This window comes from Acinonyx jubatus, chromosome D4, assembly GCF_027475565.1.
Source record: "Acinonyx jubatus isolate Ajub_Pintada_27869175 chromosome D4, VMU_Ajub_asm_v1.0, whole genome shotgun sequence".
NCBI classification, from domain to species: domain Eukaryota; kingdom Metazoa; phylum Chordata; class Mammalia; order Carnivora; family Felidae; genus Acinonyx; species Acinonyx jubatus.
In genome coordinates, this window is record NC_069391.1 from 13,282,818 (window position 1) to 13,307,198 (window position 24,381).

A 24,381-nucleotide genomic window follows, 5' to 3' on the forward strand; every position below is an offset into this window, starting at 1 on the left:
CTGGGTCTGTGGGGATGGGGACACTGGAGTAAGTCCTCATGTTTGTCCTTTTGTTAAGTCGGGGCCTGGCAGGAAGATGGTCCTGTGGCAACCCCAGCCTGGGGGCTCTGGGAACTCGTCCCCAGCAGTGACTGAGACCCGGTCTGCTGCTGTCGCCACTGGGGCCCTTGTCAATTCATATACGTGACAAACGCCGTGCATCGGTGACTCATGTGAGCCTATAATGGTAATATAGGGATTCATTTGTTCGGCAACGGGGACCAGCCCCATCCAGATACGTGCTGGTTACTCCCGCGTCGTCCCATTGAGGTCAGTTATGAGCCCCCAAGCAGATCCGTCTGGATGCTTCATAGGGAGGCTGTGTGTTTGATCCTAAGCAATGCAATAGTCCTGGGCTAAGCTTGGACGGGGTGCCCTCCCAGTCACACTCCCTCATAGGCTGCATGACATCCCAGAAGTAAGAGACTTCCCTCCACCGTCAGGGAGGAGAACGTGTGTCTAGAGAAGGTGCGTAACTACAATGAGTTGTAGCGTGACAGGGTGGAGAGCGCCTGGGCTTTGAACCCAAACAGACCCAGGTTCAAATCCTCACTCTCAGCCATGTAATAGCTGAGTGACCTTTGCAAAGTAGGGTAACCTCTCTGAAGCTAATTTTTCTCATGAGTAAAATGGGGCCACTGATAGTACATAAGTCATAGGATCATTGCCAGGCTCAAATGAGATGTAACCCGTATCCCGCCTGACTCTCGGGCACTCAGTGCCTGGTAACTCCTCGTGTGTGAAAGGGCGTCGTGCACCAGTTAGAAACAAGGATGCTAGCACCTGCCTGCCTGGGTTTCTAACCCGGGTTTCTAACCGGAATTAGACTGTATCTTCATACCTCAGTTTCCTCATCTGTAAAATGGGCATAATAATAACACCTACTTTGTAGGATTGAATCAAGGTTAAGTTTGTTTTAAACTGCAGTACCTGGCACATAGTAAGTGCTGCCAATATCCGATATCGTCACCATTGTGTTTGTTGCTGTTCCTGTCACGCCGTGCTGGGGAAAGAAGTGATCCAGGAAGGTGGCCGTGGCCAGGTGAGCCCTCAGAAGAACATTGCGTGGAGGGGGACAGGTAGGCCCAGCCTGGGCCTTACAGGGACTGGAGCATCGGACAAAGTTCCCTCCCTGAGTACTTTGCCTCATCAATTTGGAAACACCTGCCTCGCCCACTCTATCATCTACCGCCTTCTGTTCAAATAGCATCGCATCACCATCAAGCAAATGGGGCCCTGCGATGGCAGAGATTCATCAAGTGACAGAGCTGGGCTACGTGGTAGTTCCGTTTATTTTTAGTGACTTCACCCTCCAGCTCTTTAAATTAGCTGCTGGGCTAATTTAAGGCGCTTCTTTGGTACGCGGTTAGCAGTTTCTTTAGAAATGACAATGCGCAGTTAAATCCCCAAGTGACTGTGGGGACAGGTCTCGGTCAAATGGCAGGGAAAGGAGCCTGCTTACCTCGGTGCAGCACCACCACTGCCCACGAGGCTCTCCTGCCAACCCACGGATTGCCCAGCAACACGATCCAGGGTGTTCTCTCCCTTTCTGACCCCCATGGTCAAGCCGTTGCCAAATCCACCCTCTTTCACCTAGAACCAGCGATCCTTAGATCTTAGCCTGCCTTGGAATCACCCACGAGGCTTGCTAAACAGATTGCCTGGCCCACTCACGAAAGTTTCTGAGTCCACAGGCCTGCGATAGGGCCAAGGATTCATATTCCTAACAAGATCTCAGGTGATGCTGATCCCGGTTGGCCGGGGATGTACGCTTTCAGAATGATTGACCTGGAATATTCCAGTAGCTTCCTAACATCGTCCAGTCCCCTGCCTCGATTCAGGACTCGTGCTGCTGGCAGGCTCATTCACCTTCACCATACTTCTGATTTTGCCACTCCCCTCCCCTAAATCCACCACTCCTGATCTCCGGCACTACCAAATCCAAACACCCTTGTCTCACATCCTAGATCCTATGAGACCTAGACACCCCCACCAGCTTCCTGCTCGTATTCCCACCCCTTCCCCTTCATGCATACTACGCAGCAAACCAACCTCCTTCCATATGTTCTAGGTCCCACTCTGCATGTTCGACTGGCCACTTCCGCCTTGCTCACTCATTGTTTATGGATGGGTCTTGTCTCCCCCCCCAACGTGGTCACGTGCTTCTGGGGTGGTAAGAACTGTGTCCACCTCACCGAGGCCCCTGGGACAGGGAAGTCCTCGGACAAATAAAATTACCGAAGGGCTGCTTAACTAAAAATGGTGACTATTTCTCTGAGAGACTTTGGCGCACTTTCTCCGACACTGGAATTTGACCTTGCTTTATCTACCTTCCGATTTGGTTGCTTTCTGGGGCTGTTATGGAGCGTCTGCCTAAGGAAAAAAGTCTTCGGTTGGATTTAAATCCAATTAGCACAAGAACAATACAGTGAGCTAAGCACGGAATGTGCAGTGGTATAGTCCGAAGTATGAATTCTGAGTCCACTACTGATCTGTGAGGTTGGGCAATTATTCTGGTTCTCTGGGTCTTGGACTTTTAATCTGTAAAATGGCACCTACCTCGTAGTTTCTGCCTACCTCGTAAAATTGTTACGAGAAACAAATGAGGTACTAGAAGCACGTTGCTGGGCCCAATGCTTGACGTACAGTAGGTCCCCAATACATAGCAGGCAAAATAAAAGTTAGGTGGTTTTTCACAAGAGTTTTAATAAAAAAGAATCCCATTTTATTTGAAAAGCGATAATAGATAAAACACTCCAGAATTTTAATGAATCAAGGATATACCAAATTCAATAAAAAAAAAAAAAAAAAGAAATTACCCCAAAGGACTAGTAAGCTTGATTTATGTTTTCTTTACCAGTCACTTTTATTTCATAAACCCGCCGTTTCCATTAAAATGCTATTAAGTAAAAAGAGGATTTTACAGTATTTGTGATAACTTGGATCTCGATGTGATCATTGGAATTAGCTCAAGCAAAGATACCATTTCTCACTGTTTTATCTCTTCTTCTGTATCAGCTACATCTTTACGGCCTTCTTCCAGTTGAGTAAAACACTCCCCCCTAAATTTGTGGTTTTGAGTCCATGAAAATTGTATCTGTGGCTTAGAAGGCCCTTGTCATCTTGAGCATATTAATTGGGATTCAGGAAGGAAGGGAAGCGGTAGTCAGCCAGTAAACACAGCAGCCCTTGAAAGAATGTGAAGGGCTCACGTAAAGGAGAAAAAAAAAAAAACCACTCCATCTGCGAGGCTCTGGGGCAGAACCTGTGGCAGGCTGAGGACGCTGGCAAGAGGCCTCCTCTGACATGCATATCAGCAGGAAAGCCTGCCCAGCCCAAGAGGTCCCCTGGAGGTGGTGGGGTCCCCGTCGCCAGAGCAACCCAAGCAAAGGCCACCACCCTGGACCATCTGCTAATTAAGTGACCCACTGATGGTAGTGGCCTTATCTGCCCGGGATTGAAGTTTCTTCTCTGAAATGGCATTGTCATGGAAATGTTCTGGAACTAGATAAGAGGTGATGCGTACCCAACACTATGAATGTACTAAATGCCACCGAATTGTGCGCTTTAAAGTGATTAAAATGGCACCTTTTACGTTGCATGCATTAGACCACACGCCAAAAAATGGATGGCGTCATTGCACAGAAGGACCTCCAAGTCTGCTGCTAGCTGTGATGTGTCCTGTTTCTGAGGGGAGCACATTTACTTAGGGACCGATCACCACATTCCATTTACTCACAGACAGGCCATGTTGGGGCACCCGGATGGCTTCAGACATGCGCCTGACTCTTGATTTCAGCTCAGGTCATGATCTCATGGTTCGTAAGTTTGAGCCCCGCATCGGGCCTTGCGCTGAGCGTGGAACCTGCTTGGGATTCTCTCTGCCTCTGCCCCCACCCCCCAACCTCCCTCTCTTAAATAAATAAATTTTTTTAAAAAAATAGGCCATGTAGACAGTCAATAGCCAACTGAAGGGGGCGGCTAATTAAATTATGGTTTGGCTTTAATACCGAATATTTCACATCCGTGAGAAATTACCTTCGTGAAAACGTGTTTAATGCCACGGGAAGATACTCTGGATGTGGGGCGCCTGGGTGGCTCAGTCGGTTAAGCGTCCGACTTCAGCCAGGTCACGATCTCGCGGTCCGTGGGTTCGAGCCCCGCGTCGGGCTCTGTGCTGACAGCTCAGAGCCTGGAGCCTGTTTCAGATTCTGTGTCTCCCTCTCTCTGACCCTCCCCCGTTCACGCTCTGTCTCTCTCTGTCTCAAAAATAAATAAGATGTTAAAAAAAAAAAAAGATACTCTGGATGTAACTTAAAGTGTGAAAAGAAGGATTTACACTATATGCAATGTGATCCTAACTTCGTAACTATAGATAAGAAACCAAAACATAGTGGTCTTTATCCCTGAGCTGTGGGTGACAAATGATTTCGATTCTTTTATACGTCCTCAAAATGTCTGCAAAGAGCATGGATGACCGTTATACTCTAAAAACAAACAAAAAACAACCCAACTATTTAAAATACAACATAAATAACAGTACTTTGGATTCTGTGGCCCACCCTGTGAACCATGCTGTGCTTTCTAACAGTAGAGGGGCAACGAACGAGCCCTGGTTAGAAGGGCTGATTTACAATCCTGGTTCAGCTGTGACAAACCTTGCTGGAGCTCGGTTTCTTACCCAGGACAGAAGGCATAAGAGTAACAGTCACCTCGGGGCGACTGGGTGGCTCAGTCAGTTAAGCATCGACTTCAGTTCGGGTCATGATCTTGCAGTCCATAAGTTCAAGCCCTGAGTCGGGCTCTGGGCTGACAGCTCAGAGCCTGGAGCCTGCTGCAGATTCTGTGTCGCCCTCTCTCTCTGCCCCTCCCTGGCTCACGCTCTGTCTCTCTCTGTCTCTCGAAGAGTGAATAAACATTAAAAGAAAAAAAAAATTTTTTTTTCAAAGAGTGACAGTCACCTCACAGGGCTGCGTGAAGAGCCAGCGAGGTACTGGAGATAGGACGGCTGATTGAAGGGTTCTCGGAGCTCTCTTCATTGTCACAGAGCATATTCAAACTGTTCATTTCCAAACCTTCCCTCGACCAAAAACCTAATGAGTACTTAGCAAGTCAGCAACTGCCACTTCTCCAGTAATTTAAGAGCTAATTTCCAGAACACTACTACTCTTTCCTCATCTGTCTTCCTGTAACCTTCGTGTGGAAACGTCATTTCACCTGAAAAGTAACCACTGACTTTTATGTACTGTCCTGAAATTCAAGGAGATGATGATAAAACCAGCTTAGCTGAAAGGAGATTGTTCAGTGTCCCACCCAAGAGCATGTGCTTCTCAGGAGAAATCCTGGTGAGATTGAGCATTTGTTTCCCCAGAACCATCCACACGGCTGAACTTCAAAAGGGGTTTGTTTTCCTGGGGGCGCCTGGGTGGCTCAGTCGGTTGAGCGTCTGATTTTGGCTGGGGTCATGATCTCGTGACTAGTGAGTTCGAGCCCAGCACAGGGCTTGCTGCTGTAGTGCAGAGCCTGCTTTGGACCCTCTGTCCCTCCCCCCACCTCAAAATAAACATTAAAAAAAAAAAAAAAAAAAGAGCTGGTGTACAAAGCATCATAACCTTGGTATCTTACTTGAGGCATGGCTTGCCATTAAAAGCAAACTTGCCCACTTCAACAAATTCAACGAAACTTTTCACAAAAGCCAAAAGCGTTCCAGGTCCTGTAGAGATAGAGTTGAATGAGATGTGGTAAGAGGGACTGGTCTACAGACAAATGCAGTGGCACTTGACCAGAGGAACAAAGAAGCAAGTCCAAGGAACAGGAGTGGAGCATGGAAAGAGTCACTGGTGTGGTCAAGGAGACATCTGAGCTGGTTCTGGAAGTGGACCAGAAGAAATGTGCCGGGCAGCCAGGGCCAAGGGAAGACCTCGAAGGCCAAGGAAGGCAGGTACAAAGATACCAAGACGACCCAACTTGGTGACTGGTGGTGAGCTCACAAGTGGGAACACAGGGGATGTGGCCATTTAATAAAGAAAAGTGTAGATAGTGGCCTTGAGCTCAATACCATGTGACGTGGTTGGAATTTTCCTGGATCAGTTAGCCAGTTGGGCAGTATGTACTGACCAAGTACAGCCTGCTCAGGGTTGTCTCAGGAATGGATGCACACGTGGAAAAGGTCACACCTGGCCCTGGACCAGCTGTGGGCAGAACAGCAGACAGGAGAGCGAGGTAAGCTGCAAGGAAGGGCAGAGAGAGGCACCAGCTGTGGAGGAGAGCCGGGGTGCAGTGGGCCCCAAGTCTCCGGTCCGGGCCAGACCACCTGGCAACAGGGGAGCGTGCAGGGAGCACCCCAGGCCTATCTAGGGGTAGTGATAGGAAATGAGGAGGACGGAGAAGAAATCGAGAAGGGCCTTGAGCGCCAGAATGAAAAGGATGGGCTTCATTGTAGGCACTCGGGAATCCCTGAAGAGTTGTAGTAAGGGACAACCCAGCCAGGTTTGCTTTAGAAGAGGTGCCTCAGGGGACACGGGGTGGGGGGGGGGGGGCTGAGTCAGTTGAGCGTCCGACTCTTGAACTCTTGATTTCGGCCCAGGTCATGATCCCAGGGTCGTTGTATCGAGCCCCACTTTGGACTTCACGTGGAGCCTGCTTAAGATTTTCTCCTTCTGACCCTTTCCCTGCTCACGGTCTTTCTCTCCTCTCTCTCTCTCTCTCAAAAAAAAATTTAATTAAAAAAAAAGAGGTGCCTCAGATGCCAGTGTCTATGGGTCTATGGATGGGAAAGGCTGGAGGCGGTTGGTATGGTCCAGGGGAGAGCCCACAAGACCCAGGTTGGGGAGAGCAGAGCTTCCCAGTCAGGAAATACTGAGGAGGTAGGCCTGGCATTTATCCTGACATTTTCTGCTTGGGTAGCTGGCAGATGGGGGTGACGGTCAAGGAGATGGGGAGTGTAGATTTGGGGTGAGGGAAATGGGCGGGTGTTTCAGCCTGGGGTGACTGGGGCCCATCCTGAAGGTGCAGCAGGTGATGAATATGTGGGTCTGGAGGTGAGAAGAGCATTCCAAGCCAGAGGTGGCTATCTGGGAGTTTTAGCTGTGACTTTTCTTGACTCTCAGAATAATTTCAGAATAAAATATCCAGACTCTGGGATCACAACATGATAATCATGTTTTTTTTTTTTTGTATGAGTTCCAAATAAGAAAATAGTTAAGCCAGAAAACGTAATTGTGCCTATTCCTAGAATTGGGTAACTGATGTATCTTTGCAAATTGTTCATTGAACTGTGCTTCTGGCTTCTTGCCAGCCCTCAATGAGATTTTTTATATTTCTTAATTATTCAATTACTACCCACAAGTAGGAGTTTGAAATCAAACCTAGGCTGCTCTGTAATAGAGTACTCTCTTGAATCACGAGTATGGTAAAGGCAGTTGTCCACATTGGGAAACCGGGATGGGAGACCAGAGGACAGTCCTGGCTCTGTCCTGGGTTCGAGTCCCGACCTTGCCACACACTAGCTATGTGAGCTTGAGCCGCTCGCTTCTCTGAGGTCAGGCCGCTGGTCTGTACGATGAAATCAGTGTCCGTGATAACACCTCCTGAGGTATCTGAACTGTAAAGAGAGGAGAATATGTGTGAGAAGGCGCTGCGTCCTATGACTCCTGCTGCACCTATTGGTTCATTACTTGCTCGTGTACTTCAGGTCTCAGCAGCTTACGAAGCCATTAGCTGCAAAGGAGGATCCTTCCGACAGTGAGCCGGCCAGCGCCTCCGACGGCAACACGGATCCCGAAGCCCACCTGCCCTCCATCTGCCTTAAGCAGGTGTTCCCCAAGTATGCCAAGCAATTCAACTACCTGCGCCTGGTGGACAGGATGGCAAATTTGTTTATCCGGTTCCTGGGGATCAAGGGGACGATGAAGTTGGGACCAACAGGCTTTCGGACTTTTATAAGGTCAGTGAGACCGGCCCCTCGGCTTGGGGTTCGGGCAGGGTGGAGTCCGGCCCCGCATCTGGCTGGTCCCATCTCCCTGACCGCTTGGGGCGGTGGCGGGTGGGGGGGGTGGTCTGCAGTGCCGGGTCAGTGCCCCAGCCGGGGCTGGATTGGCCCCGTGGTGGGAGCTAGGCCTGGCACACTCTTGGTTGTCGAATGAACTAATGAATGTCACAGATGTGACAGCTTTCGCCACCTTACACTTGTGGTTAAAACACAGTTTTGTGCTACCTTAAACTAGGTCCTTAGGCCACATATAAATAATTGCCCCTCGGACTCAGACAGACCTTGTGTTTCTTAAACCGGGGTGATGTTCTCCCAGTGGTAGTGGCTGGGTGCTGAGCATTTAGGAAGCCACAGCAAAAAAAAAAAAAGGCACGTCTTTCCAAAGTGTCCATGTCGGGAGAGAAAAGCTAAATAATTCAGTTGATAAATAATTTAATGTATTTGTCCTGATATAAAAATAACACGGCTATATGATCGAGTATAACACACAATTTGCATGAATTTTAAACATGAGCCATGAGATAAATCAGCTGCGTTTTTGCCAAAGCCAACAAAATAAACCACGGCACTCGATTATTCCTTAACTTGCCTCTACTCTCTGGGGCACTTTGGTGCAACACAGGTGTGAATAAATATCTGAAGCAATACTGACTAGCTGTGTAACCCTTGAGTAAGTTAGTGACCCTCTCTGAATCTCAGCGATCCCATAAAATGGGGATGGAGCTAGCAGGGTCGTGTGTTACACACCTCAGGGAAACTATCTGCTGGCATTCGGTGTTGCTGTTGGTTTCTCGTCATTGATTTTAATATTTCTACCTTCCACTTCAAAGTCACACTCTCCATAATTTTGTTCACTAAAGCAAATAATTAGAAGTCTCAAATCGGAAACATTTTGTCATGTGCTTCTCTCCAACTGAATTTTCTGAATTCTAACTCTGGCTCTCTGATATTCCTGATGGGATGGTGAACAGAAGAATCAGCAGGAATAATTGCCATTTTAGGAAACCTGAGTTCGGACTTGCACAGTGATTATGAGAAGGGCTTTGTGTTAGCTCTGGGGGCGGGGGGGGGGGGGGTGGGAGGGGGAGGGGAAAGCCCAGTGGAAAGAGTCCAGGCTTTGAGTCTGGTTTCAGGACCAATCACATTACTTAATAGCTGTGTGGCTTTGGGCAAATCCCTCGCCTTCTCCAAGGCTCAGTTCCCTCGTCTATAAAATGGGAACAATCTCTCCTGCCTTTCAGGGTTATTATGGGGTTGGGATGTAATACATCCTCAAGCACCTGACCCAGAGCCTAGTTTACTGGAGCTATTTGTTAGGTGGGAGTCTCTTGACTATTATTTCCATTAGACAATGGGAATTCTCAAGAAAGTCAACAGACGCATGTTGTTACTTCCCTGAAAATACTACCTGATACCTTCTGACTCATTTAGGAATTGCATTTGACTCATAGTAGTAGATACTCATCTATAAAGGGTTTAAAATAACAAGATTAATTTTCTCTCATATAATAGGAAGCTTGACAGTGGGGATTCTAGGCTGGTTAATGACTCCACAATGTGATCATGCCCCACTTTCTTTTTGTCTTTCTGTTCATCCATCTTAAGCATGTGCTTTCAAGCTTCAGGGTTGCCTCAGAGTCACAAAATGGCTGCTCAAAATCCAGCCATCATGGTCGAGTTCCAGGCAGGAAGAAGGAAGAATGGAGGAAAAGCAGAAGGCCATAGAAGAAGGGGGCGGGGAGAGATTTGAAAAAAATAGCTTACCGTAAGAATCACACTCTTGGTTGCCTCCAGGGTCAGGCAGGAAGCATAAGCCAGTGGGTGGGATCTGGAAGGTTGCAGAGGGGACATCCCTGGATAAAAGGAAAGGCTGCTGCTGGGCTAGTGTCACCAGAGCTTTTGATTTTCCAAGAGAAGCTAGAAATGCCGATTTTTTAAAGTTTTGATTGATTGATTGATTGATTGATTGACTTAGAGCAGGGAGGGGCAGAGAGAGGAACAGAGAGAGAATCCCAAGCAGTTTTCCCACTATCAGCGTAGAGCCGGACGTGGGGCTTGATCTCACGAACCTCGAGATCATGACCTGAGCTGAAATCAAGAGTTCACACTTAACAACTGAGCCACCCAGGCGCCCCTAGAAATGCTGATTTTTATATAAAATCTCAATACGTGCATATCCACGTTGGCTATTCAGAAAATAATTTTGAAACACTGGGTGGGTTCAATCAAAGTGCGACTGACCACAGAGCCCACCGGCATGTGAGCTCCGGCATGAGAGGTGGGGAACGTACCAAGAGGGCTGCTAGGCTCATTCACGATCTTGAGAAGAAAACAGAACTGAGAATGGTTCTAGCAAAGGGGACTCCTAAAACACTCTCAGACTGGAACCGAGTAATATCAAAACTATCGCTTCAGATCTGTCTCTGTGTGATAGGCCTTATGATTTTTCCATCCTTTTTTTTTTCTGAATAATTAAGGGCATTTGCCAGTAAAACCGATTTTGGTGAGGTTGGAGGCCCTCAGGTCACCGTCATTTGCAGCACTGTCCGCGGGAGCCTTGGTGCCCTGAGTAGGGGGAACAATGTCTTCAGGTGGGGAGCCGGACTCCGGCAGTGAGCCCCTCTCCCCTCCTTCCACACCCACCCAGCCAGTGTCCTGCAGGAAGAAGTGGAGAAAATGTTGCACAATCATTAATAGATTTTTCCTTTTGAAATATACCAAGAGATCCCGACAGCAACTTAATCGTAAAAGAGGATACTCTGCACTTAGATTTATCGGAGTATGTTCAGTCTTGCCAGCTAAATTTAACAGCAAGCGTTTTCTCTTGCTAACAACTGCTCGCTCGCTCTCTCCTTTCCACTTCGGTTTAAATTTTGCTTCATTATGAATTAATAATATTTATGCCATATGTTAAATCGAGCCAAGTGCCCTTCTCTGGAGCACTGTGCAGGAGACGTACTTGCTGGCTAGATATACACTCCTCTCAGATCTCCCACACAAACGACAGAAGCTGAACTTGGCTTTCACCTGGACGACCCACTCTTTCTCTCCAAGTTCCTTAAAGAGAACAGGAGGGAACAAAACAAACATCCGACTGAATTTATTTTCAGTGACCATCTCTCATAATGTGCTGCATAGATCAGCAGTTTTAGGAGTGAATTATGCTAATGCCAGTCTGGCCACATTCTACTTTTCTTTTCTACCAAGAAATGAGAAATAATGAACTGTCGTTCCCTTGTCTAGACTTAACTCATCGAACCAGCTTTTCATGTCGTTTCCTCAGGAGGCACATAATAGTAGCACATATTACCATGAATTAAGCGCCTCTTTTTTCTCTCTCCCCCCCCCCTTTTTTTTATGTCATAATAATTCCTGGGGCATGGAGACTTCTCTTTCTCTGAGAAATAGAAATTGTCTGATTCTTCAACTTGACAGCTTTCTTTGAGGGAAATGCATTTTTGCTGTTTTCCTTCCATTGGATTACTAATCTGGGGGGCTTTCTATGTAACTCACTAAGAACACATTTTCCAAATGTATCCTACATCAGAATTTGACATCAGTTTGCACGTGCTGGCGTTTTCCATTTCCACAGCCTGAACGTTAAACACTTTGCCAAAACCAGGTTCGTTTCTGGGAAATGGAGGCCACTTGGAGGGCCCTGCTCAGCCCCTTTGTGGTTTTTGATCCTGGTCTCCTTTCAAATTAGAGAATGGTTTTTCTCTTTTTCCTTTTTTCCCCCCTTCCATTCCCTTTTCTCATAGGGAGATATTAATATGTTTCATAATGGGTAGCTGTGGGGGGTTTTATGCTCTGAGAGGCAACATGGTGTGTTAGAATGTTCTGGAATAGAACTGTAAAGGGTCTTGTCTCCCCTTCTGTCATTAACTCCTTCCGTGACTTTGAAAAATCCCCCTGTTCTGTGATGATCTCTTTCCAGCAATATTGTGAGATCCTATGCCTGCGATATCAATAGCCTTTAAAAATATACATGTTATAAACCAGAATCGTCATTTTCCCTCCTAGATATTTAGTGTTGGGGTTTTTTTTTAATTAACAAATATTGATTACTTGTTAGCCTTCACCTTATAGAAAACTCTCCAGGAAAAAATAAGCTTCTTTTATTTCACAGAGAAGGATGAATGTGAAGGAAATTCTATAAATAGAATTTTATAGAGTGGAAAAAGTTGGTTTCTAAATTTCCCATGAGATGTCAGTAGTTGTTGAGAGGAAATGAAGATGGTGATTTCAGATCTTTCTAAACTTGGGCTCCTAATGAACTTGAATGATTTTTGATTGTCTCCCCCCATATGTGCCCAAATTCCTGTGATTCTGGGAGGAAAACAAAAACAAGAAAACAAAACATTTCTTCGAAGTGGTTCTACATCACGGACGAGGGCTGGGAGCCGTCATTTGTTATTTCCCCATGTGTGCCAGGTACTGAGCTAGTCCTTAAAATGGTTTTGCATGGTGACTAGCGGTTTCCTTGTTGTACAAATAAGGAAATTCTGATGCAGAGAGCTTCAGTGACTTGTTCAAGGTCACGTCACAAAGTCAAGATTCAAAGTCCTGTGCATTTGACTCAGCTCTTTTTTTTTTTTTTTTCCATACACATTTCCAGTCTATCCTTTCTCAAGAATTGTTCTGGTTTCTCATGTTACCGTATTTCTTGGACTTCTCTTCCACTAAAGAATTTACTCCTCTACTCCTTAGTTATTTCAGGAACTGCATCCCAGGGCATAAGAGGAAACGCTACCAAGATTAAGAGCTACCAAGGCTTCATGTTTTTACCCCAGACTCTGAGATCTCTTCCACCCTCTGAGAGTGGTATCCAAGACAGATTGCGCTCTGCGTCACTCACTGGGCTCAGAATCCCACCTACACATCGTGGACACAAAATCAATTCTGCACCGAGTGGATGGATAGGTGAAAAAGTCATTCGAAAGTCTTGACCCTCCAAACAAGGAGGCTTTTCCTGTTTGGGTCAATGAGGATGTTGAGTGGCCATGGGGACAAACCTAGGAGAATCTGTCTCCAAGTGACCGTGGTTGTCTTCCCCCAGCCTTGTATCCCCAAGCTTCCCAACAAGGTCTCTCTAGAGGCTCTGGCCTTACTGGGCCCTGCCTGGGACTATGTCTCAAATCCCGGGTTCTTCCTGCAGCCCTGGGCTGGGCCATCCCCCTACTTCTCCCCAGAGCTCCTAAGTCCACTACTCTGTCCTCCGAGGGAGGACTGGATGTGAATCCCAGCTGTGTGATCTTGGGTAAGTTATGGCCCTTCTCTTGAGTCTCAGCTTACCTGTCCCTGGAATGGGACTAAGAGTACTTCCTTTGTAGGGTGGTTGTAAAGATGGACAGGAAAGGGCCTGGCATACTAAATGGGTGCCCGAGAAATGAAAGAATCAAAATTCTTTTAAAGCATCTCCTGTCTCCTGCAGCCAGCATGGGTCCCTCCTTCCCCTGTCCCCATACCAGATGTTACAATCAACTGTATTTGCAGGCATCACTAGGGAGGATGAGTTACCTCGGAAAAGGGATAAACGGAGAATTCTCTTTGGTAAATTACGGCCCCTGCTAAAGGTTTGACACTTCTATTTTCTACCTGTCAGAAAAAAATAACTATATACCAGTGGTCAGTTTGGTTTCCCTCTTTATACTCCATTAACCCACAGAGCAAGCCAGACAGAGCTCCTGTCCCGTGGGGGAGCAGGTAGTCCAGAGGACACTGATGCAATAATTAGAGAGAAGTGGTGGCCCTTCCTAATGAAGCTTGGAAAATGAGCAGCGCAGGTTGTTGGAACACCTTGGGAGAGACTGGAGCGTCGTCTCCGGTGGAGCCCAATAGAGATAGCCATCTTGGTGACAGGCGACATGAAAAGCTCTGCGTCCATTGACATGTTGTTACCGGGGTTCAATAGCTGTGCGCTGATGTGTTTGAAGTCCGCCACCGGTGACTTGTGATTGAAATACGGAGCAGGAGCCCAGGAGGAAGCAGGATGTGAATTGATGGCCTGAGAAATACTGGCAGGGAAGAAAGGAAGGAAGAGGGAGGGCGGGAGGGAGGGAGCCAATGTGCTGGCATATAAGGAACACCAGCCTTGTCTGGGCACCATGCCGGGCACACTCACAGCCTCCATCGTCGGGGTGTGTGTGGGTTTGGAGGGGGGCCTCGGGGGTGCCCAAATCCTGCTTGCCAATCAACCCCTCTCCTGTCGGGCTTCTAAGGGACCTATTCACACGAGGGCTGATGACAAATGGGAAATCAAAGAACCACTTTATCATTAGCTGGGGCAACGGATGAGGCCATATTTGGAGAGTTGAAAGCAGCATTGAGCGTAATTCGGCCAAACGGACAGCTGGCCCAGAGGTATGACTCCACGATCGCGAGGGCAAATCCAGCTTGTGTTGGGACTCGCTTCCCAGCTCGACCCTGTTCAGGAAGGTGGTGCATCTGGACAAGCCAGGGGCTACCTTTAGTCTGGATGGAGAGCCCGGGGCCCTGACATCCAGACGCTCTGACTGGTGAGCTCCGTTTCTCCAGAATGGACGGGGCCACTTGCTGAAGGGTCAGCCCCAAGCAGCCTCCGAAGATCCCACGCTCTAGCTCTGGAAGAGGAAACGAAAAGTGGGGAGCGGTTGGGAAGACAACCAACAACGGTGGGCCAACCGGGCGCCAGGCACCATGCCGGGTCCTTGGCCCGCACCGCCTCATCCTTCTTCACCGCCGCCATGGGGGCGGATACTATTCTCTTCATTTTAGGTAGCAGCAAATAAAGGCACTGAAGGTTTAAGTAAATGCTCACGGTCACATAGCTAGAAAAAGCAGCAGAGCCAGGGTTTCTATCCTGGTCTGTCTGATGCCCAAATCACGCTCTTTTCAGTGTGCCAGACTGCCTCCCCACATCTCCAGACCAAAAAACAAACAAACAAAAAAAAACCCCCAAAACCTAGAGGGGAGGCAGAGGATTGCAAACATGCCTTTGTGGCTTGGACAGGGAGCAGATGTGGGGCTGAAAACCTGGTTACCTTGGCCTCTGTGCACTGGAGGAAATAAACCAGAGGAGCCTCCGAAAGTCTGACGCCAGCCTCTCCCCACCCCTGCTGCTTCCAGGTGACTCCCCAAAGTCAGGACTGAGCGTGGAGGGGTGTGGGCCAGCCGCGCTCATCTGCGCTGGGAGTCTTGGGCTCACCGTTCGGGACCCACGTGAAATCTTCAGGTGACAGATTCCGATGGGTGACGTGCAGGAACCTCCAGCCCCTGTCTGTAGGTTTGGGCCCAGGGATGCATCTGGGAAGCATTCCAGTGGGGAATCACTTCCGGACAGAAGCGGCATCTTCCGTCTGTTTGGGTGACAGTGCTGTTTTCGTTGGGCCATCTGAGTGTGCCACTGTCGGCCGCCTGGGCACTGGTAAGAGAGCACGGTGCCCAGGTCCAGCCTTTCTCTCTCTTCCCAGAGACGAGCGCGCGTGAAGGTGAAGAGGTGCAGAGGTGCATGTCCGAAACGAGGAATTCCCTTTCCCTCTCAGAGCAGGCAGAGACCTCCCCTGGCCTGTGTGCAACAGGCCGATCCCCAGCGGCTGCAGAAAAGACTGACTATTTTACAGGGGAGGAACGTGAGGTTCCGCAAGGGGAGCTGGATTAGCCGGGACCATTAGCTTCTAAGTGGCAGAGCCATTCAACTCAAGACTGGCCGTGTCCAGGTGCCTGGGTGGCTCAGTCGGTTGAGCGTCTGACTCTTAACTTCAGCTCAGGTCATGACCCACAGGATGTCTGTGCGGAGCCTGCTTGAGATTTTCTCTCTCTCTCCCTCTGCCTCCTCTCCCCTGCCTGTGCACGCTCTCTCTCTCTCTCTCTCTCTCTCTCTCTAAAAAAAGACTTGTCATCCTAAAGTCCTTGCTCTTTCCAGCCCTTTAGAATTAACCAAATTACAGGAACCCACATGATCTAATCTCAGCTTACATTTTCAGCCTTCTCTTCCCCCGCCCCCCCCCCACCTGCCCTTCACCAGCTCCAGCTGTGGGGAGGGAGGGCCTTCCAGGCAGGGGTGAGGACACAGCCCCCCCCCACCCCCACCCCCCACCCCCGGCGAAGGCACGGAGGCAGGCCGGAAGAGGCCGCGCTCCTTCTGGCAGTAACATGTCCCTTCGCGTCTTTGGCAGGAACTGCAAACTCAGCAGCAGCAGCTTGTCCATGGCGGCCGTGGACATCCTCTACATTGACATCACCAGGAGGTGGAACTCTATGACCCTGGACCAGCGGGACTCAGGTACCTGATGACTGGCCTCTGCCCTGTCCGGTGGGAGTCCAGCTGGGTGGGTGGTACCCTTTTGGTTCCTTCTTGTTTAAGGGTCAAGGTTGGGGAAAGAGGAAGGCTGTCCTGTTCAGCTGTAGACATCCCCAGGGGGACGGAGCTGAATTTGAATCTAGGAGCACTGTCCTGAACTCTGCTACCAAGGCTGGGCCCCCCCCAATTCTAGTTCCACCGTCAGAATCCCTTATCTTTGTGTAAGGCTTTGATTCCATTTGTACTGGAAACACTCAATTATCCGTTCACCCCTCGGCATGCATGTGCTAGCGTGTGTGGGCCAGGCCCTGGGTAGACGGGAGAGAAGAGCGCTTAGCTCTCAACCGTGGAGGAGCTCGCTGTAGGGCAGGGGGGCAGAGGAGAGCCCAGCCCTAGCATGGTGTGCTACCAGCCCAGGGGGGCACCGAGGGGCTATCAGGAGCCCAATGGAGGCGCTCCCATCGAGGGAGGCCCAAGGAAGACTTCTTGGAGAAGGGGGCGTGGGAGAAGCCAGTGAGTGGGGTGGTGTGGACTGTCTGGCAGGTGTGGCTTGCCCAAGGCACAGACACTCGTGGAAGGCTCAGATAACCCCGAGAAGCTTAGAGGGACTGGAGCAGGAAGGGAAGGGAGATGGGGAAAATGGGGTTGCAAGAGCCACTGAGGCCTTGAATGCCACACTAAAGACTTTGCTCTTGATCCTCTAGATTACAGTGGGGGGCGGGCGGGGAAGGACTCCGTTAGAAAGATCCACTTTGGGGCGAATGTGTTTCTGATCTTATTTCCTGACAGAGGGTGTTTTTCTAAAGAGTCATACTAACCGTACCTGACATTTGAACAGCTCATCACAAAATTACCCCGAGCTCTCATGCATAGTCCTTCATTAAATGTGCCCGTGAACCAGTGCACTGGGCATCCACGTTTGAATTTCACAGACGGTAAACTGTAGCTCAGGTGACCCGGCACCCGGGCTTCCCTCCCCTGGGCTGCATCCCTGCGAAAGGAACACGGGGCGGAGGGGGCGCCTCAGGAAGCAGCTTTCTTCCTCCTGTGGTTCGGTGGAAAGGACGAGAAATCAGAGGTTGGGAGATCCAGATTAGAACTGACTGCGCCATTTTCTACCCATGTAAGCTTGAAAAGCCATTTCACCTCCTGAGTCTCCGTTTCCTCTTCCGTAAATGGTGCCAACAATACCCGCTCGCCAGGGGTCTCCGTCAGTAGATATGACACTGTCTGGAGCCCTTGCTGGCAGTGCAGAGCAGTAATCCCATTAGCGGGCTCCACTCGGGCTGGGTCCGTCTGAGCGTGGGGTGCTCTCTGTCGCGGTCAGCCCTGGGCTACAGCTTTCTGGCCATGGGGATCATTACCTTTTAATAATGACGCCACTGGCTGCCAGTTATTGGGCAAGTCCTACACGGAAGCGCTCTGCTGGGGGCTCCATATGCACAGCCCTGGCTGGAATTCCGGAGGTAGGTACCCTCAGCTCCACCGCAGAGAGAAGGGTGCTGAGGCTCAGAGGCACAGCTGGTGGGCACGGCTCTAACACCACGCCGCCTCAGTTTCCCTTCCGGGCTGCTTGATCCCACGAGCCGGTGCTGGCGTCGGATGGCCTCCAGGCTCCCTACTGCTCTCCTTTCTGAACTCTCAAAGCAAAACCCAGGGAATCCCAACACTCACTGACTCCACAAGGTGGGTGCTAGGCGTCTCGGCCGGTGGAGCGCCCTCACAGCCTTCCCTGGCAACCAGGAGAGGCTGGCGATGGAGCGTCGTCTGGAGAAGCAGGCAGATTAATTATCATCTCGAGGACCGAGAGCGCTCGCATGACAGTCGAGCAGCGCGCTTTTTGCTGACGCCTCCAGAAAGTGAAGGAGTGTTTGCTCTGTGAGTTGAATGCAGGAGTCATCGCAGGATCCCGTGGAGGGGGCCAGAAGAGGGGGTGGGGTGGCAGCGGAATTATTAAATATTGAAATTGATCAGGAGTAGCAGCAGGAAGCTATTTATCATGTTTTATTGCTTCAAACTAGCATTACCATCTGGCCCATTGTTAATTCTGAATAGCTTTTCATGTTTTGTTTGCCTCTTAAATTGCTCTCTGTAAGCGGAATCCACAGGGGCTGTCCACGGTACAGGCGCGGGTGGGGTTTTCCGGGGTCTGCCAGGATCTCTCCGTTCTGCTGACCAAGCTAAAGAGAGGAGAAAAGTACTTATTTTTAGCACATACTGGCAAGCGAATCCGGGGCTGGGATCTCCCAGGCCTGTTGCCACGCCTCAGTAAGGATCGTTAGCAGGGACCGGGATCTCGAAAGTCCCTCCCAGGTGCATCTCGCTGTCCCTTCTCACACTCAAACACCAGACCGTCAAGCGGGTGATTGTGTCCCATTTTACAGGTGAGGATCCTGAGTTTCCAAGAGCGAGTGGCTTGTCCAAAATCCCATAGCCAGTGAGTAGCAGAGCCCACATTTGAAGTCAGGCCTCCTGCCTCCTGGCCCAGGATGCTGTCCCCAATCCAGGGGGCCTTTGTGTGACTGGGCTGGGGGCAAGGCTTGTGAGGCAGGGAGGTGAAAGGTCGACTCCTGAAGCACAGGGCCTATGGGAAGATGGAACTGAGTGGGAGGTGGTTGCCTGTCTGAGCCTCTGTCTCCCGGCATCCTCAGAGCTCAGACTCCTGTTTCCATGGCTCCTGAAAAGAAATAACAGATGCAGGAGGGTGGGGGTGGGTATAGGCAGTGGGGGCTGGGCATTAAAGCCAGGAATGAGAAGCCCGTCTTGTGCCCCCGTCTCATCGGCCACTGCGGTCTCACAGCTGGCGAAGCCAGGGCCCGGTCCTTGCTTCCTGAGAAGGCTGGTATGACACCCCCGATTCTCAAGGAGAAGCAGCTTCTGGAGCCAGCCACATTCTTAGGAGCATTCAGGAAGCTCCTGCATAGCATAAGAAGACAGCTGTGGTTGAGTGGTGGTTCTTCCCTGGGGCAAGTGTCAGCAGGAAGACCAGAGAGTTCTCCTTCCTTCCCCCCACCGCGCCGCCCCCCCCCCCCCCATGGTGCACAGCCAAGGGATTCTCATGCCCTCAGTTCCATCAGCAGGCTCCACTCGGGCTGGGTCCGCCTGAGCGTGGGGTGCTCCCTGTCACGGTCAGCCCTGGGCTACAGCTTTCTGGCCACGGGGATCATTACCTTTTAATAATGACGCCACTGGCTGCCAGTTGTTGGGCAAGCCCTACATGGAAACGCTCTGCTGGGGCTACGCAGAAACACTGGCAGTTCCATATCAGAGGGGGGCAGCATGACCCGTCCCAGAGCCGTCTTGGGGCTGACAAGAAAGAAGTCGGAAGAGTGATAGAACAAGGGCTTGCATTCTCAAAGGGCAAGGGCTCACTCATCCACTCAGTCAACAAACAGGTAACGAGCATGTTAGCAGGTGTCCGGCCTGGTAGAAATAGAAAGAGAAATTACTTACAGATCCCACTCTCGAGAAAAAAGAAATAGTAGAGACCATTTACTGAACATTCACTATGTGACGGAAATAATTCTTGTTATGAGTTATCCCATTTAATCCTCATACAGCCCCGTGAGCTAAGAGTTGTTATTCCCGTTTGACAGATGAGAAGTCTGAGGCTTAAAGAGGTGAACTGTGGATTGAAACAGCTGCATCTAGTATGTCAGTGGGGACCCTAGGATTTGAACCAAAAGCAGTCTGCCTTCAGAATCCATTGCCTTTTCATCATACCCAGTGTCTCCAGCCATACACATAAAAAGGACACACGGTTGTCATAGGGTGTGGCCAGAGTCAGGGTTGGGGGGGGCGGTGTGGGGGAGAACAACCAAGGGGTATTGCTGTGAAGGTTAAGAAAGAGAACACAGACTGGGGCACCTGGGTGGCTCTGTTGGTTAAGCATCCGACTTCGGCTCAGGTCATGATCTCACGGTTTGTGACTTCGAGCCCCATGTTGGGCTCTGTGCTGACAGCTCAGAGCCTGGAGCCTGCTTCGGATTCTGTGTCTCCCTCTCTCTCTGCCCCCCCCCCCCCCGCTTGCACGTGTGTGCACGCTCTCTCTCTCAAAAATAAATAAATATTAAAAGAAAGAAAGAGAGAGAGAGAAAACACAGAGTTAGCATCCCAGAAAAGGCACCCGCTGCGAGTTTTGTATCCCTGAGACTAGCACAAGGCCCAGGGAATGATGAGCAGACAAATAGCAATAAAAAAATATCCTGCACCTGCAAAGTAAGGCGTTCTGAGTGTGAGAACCGTGGCTTATAGTAGAGGTGGTTGCTGACAGGGTCTCCTTCCCCTCTCCTCAATGTCTGGCATAAAACGCCAGCTCATTTGGATAAGACCTTCACCCCATGCCCAGCACTAGCTATGTCCAACTACTCGTGCAAGGTCCCCTTTCCGGAAGCCAGCCCAGACCTTCCTTCTGGCCTCGTGAGACTTTGGCACCTACTGAAGGAGCTAGCCAGATTCCTGATGTCTGAGACCTTAATGAACTTTTATATAACCTGCATGGGGAGACCCTAGTATTGAAATGGAAGAATAAAAATGGTGTTTATAAAGATTAACGAGGAGAAAAAAAATCAAAACTACTATTAAAAAAAAGAATGCACGTTTTGGGATCTAAATCTCAGACCATCCTTTTAAGAAGCCTTGTTTTCTATTCTTTTTTTTTTTTTTTTTTTGAGCTCAAGTGCATAGAATTGGACTAATCATAATCTTTGGTTCGTGAGACCTTCTATCCGAGTCCATGCATAACCTGCTTTTATTAAGTTAGCTTTCTGAATTAGTAATTTCTAATAATGTAATAAGCATCCACAGACTCACCACCCAAAACAGAAGCCAAGACTTCACAATAACCCACATCTAGTACGTGGCTCTCCCCCAACACCAGCCCGCCACCCCCCCCCCCCCCCCGCTCTCCCCACCCACAGAACCCTCATCTGCAACCCCAGGCTCATCAGTCCCCAGATAGTCTTGCCTTTCTCTCTGTTAGAAAGTCAATGGCTATTTAGGAGCTTGATGGAATTTAGTACTAGGCAATCTCACACTCCCCAGCCAGCCGATGTAATCGACATAGAAATAAATAAATAAATAAATAAATAAATAAATAAATAAATAAAGACTTCAATGTGTAATTCTAGAATTTCTAGCAGAACAGAAATCTAAATGAGGGTCTTCTCAGACAAACTGAGGTCTGGCAGTCCCGTCGGTGCCCAGAATGAAATGAAGACACAAATTTGTGAAGATGCGGTTACTTCGTGTAAATTGCACTCACGAGCGCCTCCTTATCTCTGAGACTTTGCTCTCAACGCTTCCCAGAGTGGAATTTCACTTCTCTGTGCCAGAGATGAGGACAGCATCAAGATTAGGCAATAAAAGGTAGTATTACTGCGTCATCTCTGAGAGGGAAACGTTTCACTCGCGGAGGGAACCTCTGAGCCCAGCACCTGGACATCTTGTCCATCTAACACACAACCGACCTCTAGGGTCCCTCCCAGTCATCAACGGGAACATGACTGCAAAGCAAGGAAACTCGGATTCAGGAGTCTCTTCCGCCCCCCTCCTCCACCCATTCAAGCACACCCGCACCTGGCCTGCAGAGGGAAATCTAAGAGTGGCGTAGTTTCATGTCTCATACATCCTGCACACTCTGACTAAAGTAAGAACCGTTTCTTCCACCGCCTGAAAGATGCCTGAGCTCCGTGCCTCCTTTCCTGGGGCTGCCTTGGTTTGACTGGCAGTATATCCAAAGCCACGGGCTCTGGGATCGGACAAACCTGGCTTCAAATCCAAACCCGGGCTCCCTAATTGGTAGCTGCGTCACCTCCGCAAGTTACATAACTCCCTCCGAGCCTCGTGTTCACCATCTGTAAAGTGGGGATGATAGCGGTGCCCGCCTCATAGAAGCATCGCTGTGGATGAAGTGACGCAAAGCGCTCAGAGCAGGGTCTGCCGTCCGTGGGAACTGCTCAGTAAGGGGGCTCTCGCTGCGCGCCTCTCTGAGACATGCCTCCCTGCACCTGCTCATGCCAGCCTGGGGACAGGACAGGTGCTGGGACCAGACGGGAAGAAGTGCTTGATGCGAGAGGCGTGGCACACGAGCAGTGGCATCACATTTCCCTCGGTGCCCAACGGAGTGCTGCCCCTCCCCCTTCCCCACCACCACCGCCCTCCCCTGCCTCTGGCCAGAACCGTGACCGCAAACAACCTGGGGCCAGGCCGCTCCCTTGCCCCTCAGCCCTGGCCCACACCTTGGGGTGGTTCGACTGGGAAGAGGGGGCGCGAGGTGGGTGCTGTGAGCCTGGGGAGGGTTGGAGACCTTTGGCAGGAAAAGCGGCGCTGGAAGGCTCGGAGCTGCGGGGCCTGGAAAGCTCACCAGTTGCCCTCCACAACCGTGGTGTCTGATGAATGGCTGTGGCCATCCCTCCACATGCCCGCTCTCACCCTGGTGGGTGCTCGCTGCCCAGGCTGGCTGTGCCGGCCTCCAGCCCCCCCCCCCCCCCCCCCCCCCCCCGTCTGCGTCACCTTTCCATGCAGAGCCCGCTGGCAGCTGCCTGCAAGGCCGGCCGGTCTAAGACTCCAGTTCCAGGGTAGAGCATCTGAGTGAATGAGGGCCTCGCGGACTGGGGCCCTCCTCTGCAGCCAAGCACCCCCCCAAAGCCCCCTACTCACTCGCTCCAGCCAGGAGAGCGGCCGCCTTGGAGGTCCTCCACCGAGGCCCCTCGCCTCTCTTCGGCGCCCCACCGCCCAGGCCGTCTCCCCAAGGAGACCCTCAGACGGCGCCCCCTCCCCATCAGCTCCAACAGCATCCGGCCCTGCTCTCCATCCGGATCGCGGCTAACTAGACGCTGTGGAATGAAGTGTGTGGCATCTCTCTGAAGCTGGACTCGCCTCCGCGAAGCCTAGAGCTGCGCGTGGCACACAGTAGGTGCTCTGCAAAAGTGTCAAATGAACTAGGATCAGACCCTGACAGTCAGCGGCGCCTCTGGATGTCTGAGTCTTATGACGGTCTCTCACCAAATTTCCTCAGTCGACTTATGCAAATCATCTGCCTCCTGTACTTTCATCAGCTGGAATGAGCCCCCACTGAAATGTATTTGGTTAACGATGTACTGAAATATTTAAAAGTATTTTTACTCGGAATGTTGAGCGGAGCCTCGCTTATACATATACATGGGTGGCCCCCTCCCTCGGAAATATGGGAGCCCGCGGATAACTAGGCGGGTTTCATGCAGCGCCTCTTGCGACGTGTCTGGCACAAGCCACACCCTGCGGCCTTGAAATTATCTCGAAGTCAGATGGGCCTCTCTGGATGGGTGCCCTACACGCTTACAAAAGAGTCGGCGTCAGAATTAGTTTCAAGAAAAGCAAGTGAGCGGACAGAAATGCCAGCCCGCCCTCTCCCTCGCACAGACACTTCAGGGCCTGCCACTCCCGGGCTGCGCCTTCCGGAATAACTTCTCCCCTTTGCCAGGGCCACGACGAGGCCCTGCGTCAGGGGCACCTGTTCTCCATCATCCTCTCCGCTGCCACCTCCTGGGTGGAGGGAACGGGATCTCTGTCCACTGAGCTGGCCTGACCCCCCCCCCCCACCAAAAAAAAAGACACAAGAAGGGAAAAGCAGAATGATAGTTTATGCAGCCCCCCTCCCTTGCTTGCACCTGCGTGGATCATCACAGCACCATGGAGGCTGTGGGGAAGCGGGAGCCACATGGACTGCCGTTCAATCCCCGGCACCTTCCCTCTGGCAGCCCTTAGTGGTGGCACTCCCGCTCTGGGAGCCTCGGCCTCCTTTACAACGGGGCGGAGGACATCCGCCTCGGGTTGTCGTAAGGATTTAGCGAGGAAGCACAGGCCCCCGACCACAAAGCACTCTCCCAGTCCGTCCGTTTACTGAGTGTTCACATGCGGGTGAGCTCGGTCTTATTCCCATGACCCCCTTCTCAGAGGAGGAAACCAAGGCCGGGGTCAAGAGGGATTCTAGGGACAGAGCAGGAACCCCACCCGGAGCCTTTACCTCGTGCTGCCTGGGGAAGTGACAACAGTCACCACCTCTTGAAGATGGGAGGACCCCGTCAATCCC

At 50.5% G+C, this 24,381-nt stretch overlaps 1 protein-coding gene across 13 annotated transcripts in view; it reads left to right on the top strand.

Annotated features, from left to right (window-relative positions):
- TTLL11 (tubulin tyrosine ligase like 11) overlaps positions 1-24,381 on the top strand; it is a 242,673-nt gene that overhangs the window by 189,419 nt on the left and 28,873 nt on the right. For 9 of the 13 annotated variants that reach the window (XM_027035017.2, XM_027035018.2, XM_053204673.1 and 6 more), the window contains 2 exons: positions 7,733-7,984; positions 16,186-16,292. In XM_027035017.2, the coding sequence (XP_026890818.1) occupies positions 7,733-7,984; positions 16,186-16,292 (359 nt within the window). Of the gene's footprint in view, positions 1-7,732; positions 7,985-12,739; positions 15,887-16,185; positions 16,293-17,099; positions 17,510-19,906; positions 20,093-24,381 lie in introns of those variants that run through there. The other 4 variants (XR_008290962.1, XM_027035022.2, XM_027035021.2 and 1 more) reach the window with 4 other exon arrangements.